Genomic DNA, 12,090 nt, shown 5'->3' on the forward strand with positions numbered 1-12,090 from the left:
TGTAATTGTTGTACATAAATAAAAGTTATGCTTTGATAATGATGTTTACTATAATATATTTTATTTATGTTATTTTGAAGAATATGGATAACCCTCAAATTATGTTTGGATCAAAGACAAATCATGAAGATATGTGTGTTATTGATAGTGGAATAACTCATGCCATATTCAACGATCAGAAATACTTTTCTTATTTGCATAAGGAAAAAACAAATGTTTCAACAATTTCTGGTAATATAAGTTTGATTGAAGGCTCCGGAAGAGCCATAATATTTCTGTCTAAGGGAACAAAACTTATTATAGACAATGCATTGTTCTCCTCCAAGTCCCGAAGAAACTTGTTGAGTTTTATAGATATCCGCCGAAATGGGTATCATGTAGAGACAATAGATGAAATGAACAGGGAATATCTTTGTATTACAAAGAATATTTCTGGCCAGAAATGCATTGTAGAAAAGTTACCAACTTTATCTTCTAGCTTATACTATTCAAAAATTAGTACAATTGAAGCACACTCTATCGTAAACCAGAAGTTTACGGATTCAAATACTTTTGTGCTTTGGCATGGCCGTTTGGGCCATCCCGGATCAATAATGATGAGACGAATTACTGAAAATTCGAGTGGGCATCCATTAAAGAACCTGAAGATTCTTACAAATGACGAATTTTCTTGTGATGCTTGTTATCAAGGAAAAATGATCACTAGACCATCACCAATGAAGGTTGATATTGAATCCCCTGCCTTTTTAGAGCGTATACATGGGGATATATGTGGACCTATTCACCCACCAAGTGGGTTGTTTAGATATTTTATGGTCCTAATAGATGCATCTTCAAGATGGTCTCATGTGTGTCTACTATCATCTCGCAACCTGGCGTTTGCAAAGTTATTAGCCCAAATAATTCGATTAAGGGCACAATTCCCAGATTATCCTATAAAGGCTATTCGCCTTGATAATGCTGGAGAATTCTCATCTCAAGCTTTTGATGATTATTGTCTATCCGTTGGGATAAAAGTTGAACATCCTGTAGCTTATGTTCATACTCAAAATGGCCTTGCAGAGTCATTTATTAAACGCTTGCAATTGATAGCAAGACCACTACTTATGAAAACAAAATTGCCCACTACTGTTTGGGGCCATGCTATCTTGCATGCAGCATCACTTATCCGTCTTAGACCGACACATTATAATAAATATTCTCTGTCACAATTGGTTTTTGGTCATGAACCAAATATTGTCCATCTACGAATTTTCGGATGTGCTGTATATGTGCCAGTAGCACCACCACAACGTAGTAAGATGGGACCACAGAGAAGGATAGGAATATATGTTGGGTTTGAATCACCCTCTATTATTCGCTATCTTGAACCATTGACAGGAGATTTATTTACTGCTCGATTTGCAGATTGTCGGTTTGATGAAACAAATTTCCCACAATTAGGGGGAGAGAAAAAGGAAATCAAAAGAGAAATTGTGTGGAAAGTTTCATCATTATCTCACTTTGATCCCCGTACCCCTATATGTAATCAGGAGGTCCAGAAGATCATCCATTTACAGAATATAGCAAATCAAATGCTAGACGCATTTACTGATTTGAAAAGGATAACTAAGTCACATATCCCAGCAGAGAATGTGCTTATCCGAATTGATGTCCCAGTAGGACCATCTACTAGCATGAGAGCTAGTGAACCTAAAGCACGCCTGAAGCGTGGTAGGCCTTTGGGTTCTAAGGATCAAAATCCTCGAAAAAGAAAATCGACAAATGATCAAAACGATACTATGAAGGGATCCCCTGAAGAGACCCAAAATCTGATTAGTTCTGAGATTCCTGAAGAAATCAATGAACCTGAAGCTCATGTGAGTGAGGAACTTTTAATAAGTTCGAACGGTGATGGGATTAATTTAAATCGATTTGAAATAGTGGTGGATAATATTTTTGCATATAATGTTGCACTTAATATTATGCAAGATAGTGAGGATCTTGAACCTCGATCTGTCGAAGAATGTCGACAAAGATCTGATTGGCCAAAATGGCAAGAGGCAATTCAATCGGAATTGAAGTCACTTGCTAAAAGAGAGGTCTTTGGACCAGTAGTCCAAACACCTACTGGTATAAAACCAGTTGGTCATAAATGAGTTTTTGTGCGAAAAAGGAATGATAAAAATGAAGTTGAAAGATACAAAGCTCGCCTTGTTGCACAAGGATTCTCACAACGACCTGGAGTCGATTTTGATGAAACATATTCACCTGTTATGGATGCCATAACATTTCGATATCTCATCAGTTTAGCACTACATGAAAAGCTTGAAATACATCTAATGGATGTAGTTACAGCTTATCTGCACGGTTCCCTTGATAATGAAATTTATATGAAAATTCCTGAAGGATTTAAAATACCTGAAGCAAAATCTCAGGAAATGTATTCAATCAGATTACAAAGATCTTTGTACGGTTTAAAGCAATCTGGGCGCATGTGGTATAATCGCCTTAGTGAATATTTGCTGAAAGAAGGTTACATAAATGATGTTATTTGTCCATGTATTTTTATAAAGAAAATGGCATTAGAATTTGTTATACTTGCTGTTTATGTTGATGACATAAATCTTGTTGGAACTCCAGAAGAGCTCCAAAAGGCAATTGAATATCTTAAGAAAGAATTTGAGATGAAAGATCTTGGAAAGATAAAACTTTGTCTTGGTCTGCAAATTGAACATTTAGCAGACAGGATCTTTATCCATCAATCTGCCTATACAGAAAGGGTCTTAAAACGCTTTTACATGGATAAAGCGCACCCATTGAGTACACCAATGGTTGTTCGATCACTTGAAGTGAATAAGGATTTGTTCCGACCTCCAGAAGAGGACGAGGAACTCCTTGGTCCCGAAGTACCCTATCTCAGTGCAATTGGTGCACTAATGTATCTTGCTAATGCTACAAGGCCTGACATAGCATTTTCTGTTAATTTACTAGCAAGATATAGTTCTTCTCCTACACGGAGACATTGGAACGGGATTAAGCATATATTGCGATATTTAAAGGGAGCTCTTGATATGGGTTTGTTTTATGCTAACAAAGATAGTGCAGACCTTGTTGGTTATGCAGATGCAGGTTATTTATCTGATCCCCATAAAGCTCGATCTCAAACCGGCTACGTATTTACATATGGAGGTACTATCATATCATGGCGCTCCACAAAGCAATCTATTGTTGCTACTTCTTCAAATCACGCTGAGATAATAGCTATTCATGAAGCAAGTAGGGAGTGCGTATGGTTGAGATCAATAATTCATTTTATTCGAGAAAAATGTGGTTTGGAATGTGAGAAAAGACCCACAATTTTATACGAAGACAATGCTGCATGCATAGCCCAATTGAAGGGAGGATTTATAAAAGGAGATAGAACGAAGCACATTTCACCAAAATTATTCTACACGCACGATCTTCAGAAAAATGGTGACATTGATGTGCAACAAATCCGTTCAAGTGATAATCCAGCAGATTTATTCACTAAATCTTTGCCAACTTCAACTTTTGAGAAGATGGTATACAAGATTGGAATGCGGAGACTCAAATATTTGAAACAAGGTTTTCATCAGGGGAGTAAAATACGCGATGCACTCTTTTTCCCTTACTAAGGTTTTTTCCCATGGGGTTTTCCTTATAAGGTTTTTAATGAGGCACCTAGCAATGCGTATTACTAAATACTGTGGAATAATTTGAAAGATAGATATGACCACCTGAAGATGGTCGTTCTTCCACAGGCACGTTATGATTGGACTCATCTAAGGCTACAAGATTTTATCTATTTATCTATTTAGTACTATATTGGAAATAAGCTTCCTGAAGAAGCTTATCACTTCGGTACCCGGTTATGGATAAACATTACCCCCAATAGAAGTTTATCCATACCGAGTGAAGAAGCTTATCACTTCGGTACCCGGTTATGGATAAACATTACCCTAGGTAGAAGATTATCTATACCGGGTATAATAAGCTTATCCATTCAGTACTCCGTTATGGATAAATATTGCTCTCAGTAGAAGATTATCCATATCTGGTACAGTAGCAGCTTACACAGCAGCTTGTAGCAGCTTACACAGCAGCTTGTAGTATCAGCTTGTAGTAGTAGCTTACACAGCAGCTTGTAGTAGCAGCTTACACAGCAGCTTGTAGTAGCAGCTTACAGAGCAGGTTCCTTTCTTCTATAAATAGAAGAGATTTCAGTTCATTATGTACATCAGTTTAAATTCGAATAATATATCAGTTTCTCTTGTACTTGTCTTTACTTTATAGTCTTTATTTTATAACAGTTTCCCTCGTTTTTCCAAATCCCTTTCCCTTTTTCCCAAAACCATAGCCGATGCAAAAAATTTATTTTCCCAAATTCCTTCTTCTGCTCTCCCAAAACCCTCACTACTACTGTTAGATCTAATCATCTTTCAGCTCTCACCCCCCTCTTTCTGTCAAGTCGTGGTTGTTAAAGGACTCAGAGATGAAAGGTGTAACCGTATCATGAAATTTTGGAAGAAGTCGGGGACTATTCTCTATGCCGTTGTATTTGGATGATCTTTATGAATGATGTGATTTCTTTCTCTATAAAGAAGAGAATTTGATGATCCTTCTTAGGATCTTGAGACTCCTATTACACAGATTTTACCTAAAAGGAATTCCATTGTCAGGCATTTGGAGCTAAATTCAAAGTAAGAGTGGATCTTTCATTGAATCGAATTATTATGATGTTTCAGCTTATGCATTTTTCGTTTTTTCCCCTTAAATTTTGATTCAATTAAATGTGATTTTAGTTTATTTTCCTTTCTGATAATTACACATTATATTTATATTGTTCTCTTCTGAATTGTAGATACTTTAAAAGTTAGCTTCTTAATTTCTCTCCTTAGATCACTCTAATTTTGTTTTTGATTTTTTGTTTCTCTTTTTATTTTTAATTGGTAACAAGTGTGGTCCTTTTTTTTTTGTGGCATTTGTTGAGTAGATAATTTCTTATGTGGTTACAAGGACATATATAACGGGTTGAAAAGTTTGGGTAATTGGCTTGAGCGTATGAGTTAGTATTAACTTGAGTAGAGAAAGAATAATCATTTGAGAGAAGGAGGAACTGTAATTTGACTTACTAGGATGATATGTGGGATACTACTAAAGAATATGCTGAATAGAAAAAGAATCTCCTTAGCACTCAAGATCCCAATTTTTTCATCAGTTAACTTTAGCGCGCCTTAAAATATATATAATATAATTCATATATTAGAATCTGGTTGTAATTGACATTCTTGAACCATGTGAACCAGAGATAAATTTTTTTATTACTTTGTTCCTTATAGTGGACTGTGAAGTGTTAAAGATATGCTCTTGATATCTCTACCTTTAAAACAAAAATTGGATTATTTAAGTTGCTTCTCTTGTTAGTCTTAAAAGTGCTTGAGCTGATTGTATCTATATTTGTGTTCATGTTTTAGTATTGATGCCTCTATATTCATGCATGTGTATCTATCAGCTCTAAGTGAATTGGATCGACAAATACTTTAGATAACCTATTGTAACAAGTGTGGTCCTTTTTTTGTGGCTTTTGTTGTATATATAATTTCTTGTGTGGTTACGAGAACATATATTACGGGTTGAAAAGTTTGGGTAATTGGCTAATTGCAATAAAGTCTTGATTCTTGAACGTATGACTTAGTATTGACTTGAGTAGAGAAAGAATAATCATTTGAGAGAAGGAGGAACTGTAATTTGAAATAAAATTTTGATCCATTGTTTATGTATGTTCCGTCTCACTGTTTCCCACATAAGAAATATGCTTAAGAACTTGCACAAGAGTATTAGCTAACTGATTTACCCAACTTGGAAAATATGCTTGACCACTTACAGTTGAGTGTTATGATGAGGACTATAAGGTCTTAATTGATTGATAGAGTTAGAGCATTGCAAACAAATACGCTGTTTTTTAGCAACGATTGTGTTTCTTTTGATGGTTATTTAGTTATGCTGGGGGTTAATTACTTAGGTTCTTTTTTTAAATATTAATTGATTGTAGATTGATGTACATGTTTGTGCTTTTACTCCTCTTTAAACTGCAGGAGTTTTGCTGAAAATTATTTTCTTTTTTCAAGTAATAAAATAAGGTCTGATAGTGTAATTTGGATAGAATTTTCATTGAATGGATATGCAGTTTAGTAGTACTGTATTCTGTCAAATAAACAAATTGTTAAGTGTTATATTAACAATATTTTCATCTAACATTACTTACTTTATTTGCAGACTAAGTGTTCCTGGGAGGACCAGTATAACCGTGAAATTTGTAAAAATTGGGAGTACAAATGTCGTAGGAGACTCTCTGATTCCTTCAGCACCGTTCGAAGGGTTAAAAAGAGGCCTTCATGGGTTCTACCGCATATATGGGTGGATCTGGAGAAGTATTGGACCACCGACAAATTTAAGAAGTAGAGTGAACAGGGAAAGAAGGCCCGAGCATCTGAGAAGGGTGGATCCTTGCACTGTCTGGGTTCAAGGAGCATGGGGGATACAAGGAGACATCTGGTAATTTCTTAAAATATTTCAGTCTATTTTTATAGAACTATATTTATATATCTCCCAAAACTTTGGAATATCACGGCAAGTTGGCATTTCAAAAATACACACGTAACATACAATATTTATATTAAATGAGGTTGTTTTTATTAACTACATAATTATATATTAACTGCAGAATTATGTGACTACCATATTTATATTAAATGAGGTTGTTTTTGTTCTGTTTCCTTGCTTAGAGAAATATATATATTGCCAAACAAATACAGTACAATAACATATAAGTTTTATCTTCTACCAGCAAAGAAACTTAGGTTATAATAATATTTGTTGTTTGGGCTGGCACTATATAACACACTCCTCATTTGAATTGTTGCTTAACACAAACTGGTAAGTGTTGGTTTCTTGACAGTACACTAAAAAGCATGAAATTTGTTTTAATTAGGTTTAAGATGTTGCTTTATCTATTATTAGATTTCTATTTAATGTATTTTTCATGTTTATAAGCGCTGATGTTCATGAAAAATCTCTCTTTCAATTTGAGAAGCCTTGGTTCCAAATTTGTTGAAGAATCATATTTTAATATATTGTTTATTTTAAATGAGCAAATTCATGTTGATAGGAATTTGTATTCAACAACACAAAAATCTAAAATCTTGAAGAAAATTATGAAGACCACAATTTTAGAAGGGGAAAGAACATAGTACTGGTTAACATACAACACAAACTAATTAGAGAATATTGGAACTAGAACACAACCTTGGAGTTGTATGGCCAAACATTATATAGACTAACCGCTCTAGGCTATCAAAAACCAAAGTTTTTTTCAGTGAAGCTCAAGTGGACTCCATATAATCCCAGCTTCATGTTGTATTTTTTATTCTATGTTTCTCTCAAGAATCTAGTTACTTAAAATTCCTATCTCTTAAATTGCACTCTGCTTTTACAACAAAATACGTGTATTGCTATAGTTTTCGTTAACATGTTTATTATATTTGTAGGAAAGAAAATTGGGGAGGAAGATGAGTCATGATGAGTTCTTCATGGGGACTCACATCCGGAAGAAGGCACCGGTAGATCCAACTAGATGGGTCGAGGACCGGGCAGAGACTACACATGTAAGTTTCATAACTACTATAAATGTTTCTAATATTATATAGTTAGTAATTTTCTATCTTCTAAATAAAGGGTCGCTACAAGATCAATTTGGAGGAGTACACTCAGAGCTTGCCACTAAATGAGCAAGGCGAGCGACCGCCCATTTCAGACGAAGAAGAGAAGAGGATATGGTTGAGTACTGTCGGTGGTCCTAAAAAGGGGATAGCATATGGCCTTTCAGATAAATCGTTTCGGCGCTACAGGGCTGGATTGCAAGGTATAGGGACTTCCGCCCAAGGCGAGACGATTGATAGTTCGGCTATATCGTCCATGGAAGAGAAGATCGCAAAGCTGACAGCAGAGCTTGAAGAGACCAAGGCTAGAGAAAAGAAGAATTTTGATACCCTTCAAGGTCATCTAGAAAGGAGGGACAAACAATTTGATCTCCTTCAAGGTCAGCTGGCCAATCTTCTTGCTTGTGGTGCTTTCCCCATTCCCCGGTCTCCTCCTCCTTCCCCACCTGCCGGCGATGAAGGTTCTAGGACATTACATGAAGATGGTGCTACATAAAAAATTCATTGAATGTTGTGTATTGTTAAACAAAGTTGTGAACTTGTCAATATTTTGTTGTTGGTTATTTGAATGATGATTATATTGTTATTGAACACTTTAGTAGTTGTTGTTGTGGTTATTAGTTGTTGTGGTTGTGGTTATTAGTTATTGGTTAATTGTTGTTGTTGGTGGCTATTAGTTATTTTATTGAGTTTTCATGGTTGAATGGCATCAATGTAAGCTGCCATTATAGGATGTATGTTGGTTTAAATTGGCAGGGAGTGTAGCTTAAAAAGAGCCTTTTTCTGCCCAGTTTTTACCCATTCGGTCGGAAATTATTATTTTTTTGCCCAGAAATTCGTAATTTCCGACCGAATTCGGTCGGAAATTTCAAATAAATTCCCCAGATTATTGAAATTTCCGACCGAATTTTTTTAAATAAATTAACAATTTACAAATAATTATTTAATGAAATAATATTATTATTTTTTTAAAATTTCGACCGAATTCGGTCGGAAAACTAAAATAAAAAATAACTAAATAATAATATTTTCCGACTGATTTCGGTCGGAAAATAGAGTTTGATTGCCAGTCAGCGCATTGGATTTTATCGACCGATTTTGGTCGGAAATTTTCGACCAATATTTTCCGACCGATTTCGATCGGAAATTTGCGACCAATTGCGGTCGGTCTGCATTTGCGACCATTTTTTTTCCGTCCAATTAAAAACGGTCGAAATTTGATCGGAAATTATCAATTTCCGACCGATTTCGGTCGGAAATCACCTGATTTTTGGTAGTGCATATTTTAAATTCTAAAAAGCTTCTATAAGACTACTCGAACCTCAAGTACTACGTAGCTTATGAGGCGGGAATTGCCCAATACCATATAAGGTGATAGACAGTCCACATCCCTACGGACATGAGAACTCTAAGTAGTGGACTTACCAAAGAGGTAGCAACAATAAAAGTCATTTTATAACAAGGTGGGAAATCGAACCCTCACCAACAAGGTGAAAGTTCGAGTAGCTAACCAACTAAACTACCCTAACAATTGTTTTCCACTAATCTTATGTATAATAACTTACAAATGCACAAATGCAACCGCTATTTCTCAAGATATGAACTAAACCAAAGTCGAATATTTCAAGGATTGAAGCTATTAAAAGAATCCACTTCTCCCTTCATCTTTTTCAACAGAAAATAAAAATCAGCATTATAAAACAAAGGGCAGTTGGAATTGCTAAGGGGAATCACATGATTTAAAGACTTGACAACTGTTGTGATATAGGATAAATTGTAGGGGTCAACTTTGTAATTAGAGAAAGTTGTAATTAGTCGGTTAAAAGGGTAGTTGATAGTTTATATGGATCCACCACACTATAGAGTACCTGGTCCTCTATAAGTTTCCACTGAGAATACTAATGAAGCAGTAAGTAAATGCGACACGAGATTTTTACGTGGAAAAATCTTACTCAAGGGGACAAAAACCACGACCTACACTTGTAGGCTTTCAACTTCACTAACTTGCAATCACACTATTACAAGCCACTTTGTAATGACTCTATTACAAAAACTTCAACTCACTAACTTGTGATACACTTACCACAAGCCACTTTGTCATACACTAGTTACAAAGACTTTAACTTATGACTAACTCTAGTCACAACATAAACTCAAAAGGTTTACGATTTTGGGTTTCCTAAAACACAGCTTCTAAGAAAGCAGGATAGGAGTTACAATGAAGAACAAATAACAAGATTACAATTCAACTACGGATACACATAAACTCATGGGGGAACTGATCCTTAGTGGAGTTGTCTTCTTGTTATTGACGCACTGTGACTTCAATGCTGGATCAACTCTTTAATGCTTGAGAGAATATCACTAAATGCTTAAGTGAGTATCTTGTGCCTTGCACCATATTTGTTATACTTACCAAAGACATCCCAAGGATGATGTCAGTTCATGGTTGGTACACGCCTCTTCCTAATGGGAAGTGACTGCTGCACTATCTGCTGCAGTGTAGCGTGTACAATTGCAGGCAGGTATTTTCTGCAGTTGCTTTTCAGCTGTATAGTTGACTTATACTTCTGTCAGAGAACATCCAGGGATCAGGTCCCTATCTTGTTCCTCTTTCTCTTTATTTGCAGCAGTTCACATTAGCTGGAGTTCAGGCTGGACTTTGTTCATTTGAAATGTGTACCAAGTGTGTCAGGTTTCCTGTCTGGGTCTTGATAGTAAATTTGTTAGATCATCAAAATATAAGGTAAATGCATTGAAAACCCATCAATTTTCCCCTTTTTGTTGATGACAAATTTAGGCATTGATATCATTTATTTAGAGCAGAAATAACCAGATGAAGTAACAGGAACTTCACAAGTTCCCCCTAACTTTGATTCCCCCTTAGTCAGATCCCCAATTTCAAACAAGTTCCATTGTATTTATGCATTTATACTATACTTACCCCTTTTGGCATCATTAAAAATACACAAACAGGCAAACAACATAAAGAAGTCTAACACAGCCAATTCATGCCACATATATGCACACAACATGACAGAAAAGAGAAACCAAAGGAAAACAACATTGTACAAACAAAAAGAAGAGCTGTTTCATTGATATGAACAATGGACTGAGCAAACAGGAGCAGTAACGGTGAAATCCAACATGCCATCAACAAAAAAAGAAACAACAGCCACAAAACATCATAACAGAAGACAACTAGGCATTGAGAGGTTTCTAAGGGGCACTAGAAGAGGGAGACTTGGAGAAAGAGACAACAAGGGTTTTGAAAACCAGGTCTATACGAGCATTTGCAGACAGCTGCTCTTCAAGCAGTTTTGCGCGAAGCTCATCATTTTCCTTTGTCACGCGGGCAACTTCTTCATTTGTGGAATTAACAGAACCAGGTCCCCTAACAGCTTGACTAAGATGAGTTTCCAGTATGGCATTCTGAGCCCTCAACCTCCTGATCTCTTCGGAAGTAGCATTTTGAGCATTGATTAGCTGAGAAATAGTCGAAGTGCTTCCACCAACCTTTTCTATGCACTCACATTCTTCTAGAGTGGTTTTGGAGAAGGTTTGCTTGCGTGTGCCCACTTTGGGATTAGCCAAAGGAACCTTGTAGAATTTAAACACTCGAGTGAGGAGAAAACCATATGGAAGCCTGTGATTGCCACATTTAAAGTTTGCCACCTTTTGCATATGTTCTATTATGATTGCTGGCAAATTGATCAGGACAAACTCATCAAGAGCCTTCATTAATACCAGATCAGACTTTAAAGCGATAGACCGCCTCTCAGTACGAGGTAAAAACACTTTATTGACCAGCTCAAAGAGAAGCTGATACTCAGGATGTAGTGCCTTCTTATGCACCCGTTCCTCTTACTGAACAACTTGCTCTTTCATGATAGCTCTCCTAAAGTTAGCACCACAGGCACCCTTGACTGAGGACATCCCTTCACATGGAATTTGGAGAACTTTCCCCAATGCTGAAGCGTCAAGCACAATGTCTACTCCATTTACTAGCAACAGATGTGATCCCCCTCAACAGTGAAGAGAGATGCGTAGAAATTTTGTACCGCATCTTTGTACACCTTAGGCACATCCTCTTGGAACAAATGCTCCTATTGCTAAAATTTCACCATCTCCAGAACTTGCCTCCTACCTGCCATCTTTGAGATTGCCGGATCAAACATACGACCCCACAAGACTTTCTGAGTTCTCAATCTCTTCTGCCAACGACCACTGTCACTAGGTATGGTCTTCATAGAACAAGGTGCCCCTACAGTTTCCCGTTTTCGTTTTCTAGATTCCTCAACAAACTTCCCTTTTCGATTTACAACCCCAACAATATCTCCTTCAGACATAGCTTGCTCAACTACAACCT

The 12,090-nt window shown here is 36.3% G+C and overlaps 1 protein-coding gene across 1 annotated transcript; it reads left to right on the forward strand.

Moving 5' to 3' along the window:
• Window positions 1–4,237: 4,237 nt before the first annotated feature.
• On the forward strand, window positions 4,238–8,360 carry LOC107806973 (uncharacterized). Its single transcript, XM_016631249.2, has 4 exons — window positions 4,238–4,703; window positions 6,280–6,558; window positions 7,551–7,667; window positions 7,738–8,360. Exons 2-4 carry the CDS (start codon window positions 6,535–6,537, stop codon window positions 8,215–8,217), a joined length of 621 nt encoding a protein of 206 aa, XP_016486735.1. The 5' UTR covers window positions 4,238–4,703; window positions 6,280–6,534; the 3' UTR covers window positions 8,218–8,360.
• Window positions 8,361–12,090: the final 3,730 nt, after the last annotated feature.

Source organism: Nicotiana tabacum, chromosome 18 (genome assembly GCF_000715075.1).
Source record: "Nicotiana tabacum cultivar K326 chromosome 18, ASM71507v2, whole genome shotgun sequence".
Classification (NCBI taxonomy): domain Eukaryota; kingdom Viridiplantae; phylum Streptophyta; class Magnoliopsida; order Solanales; family Solanaceae; genus Nicotiana; species Nicotiana tabacum.

Bases quoted from the DNA above. Each gene is read 5' to 3' on its own strand.
- LOC107806973 (XM_016631249.2), top strand. From the start codon at position 6,535: ATGGGGGATACAAGGAGACATCTG. The intron at 6,559-7,550 runs GTAATTTCTTAA...TTATATTTGTAG, and splicing joins GGGATACAAGGAGACATCTG to GAAAGAAAATTGGGGAGGAA. The intron at 7,668-7,737 runs GTAAGTTTCATA...TTCTAAATAAAG, and splicing joins ACCGGGCAGAGACTACACAT to GGTCGCTACAAGATCAATTT.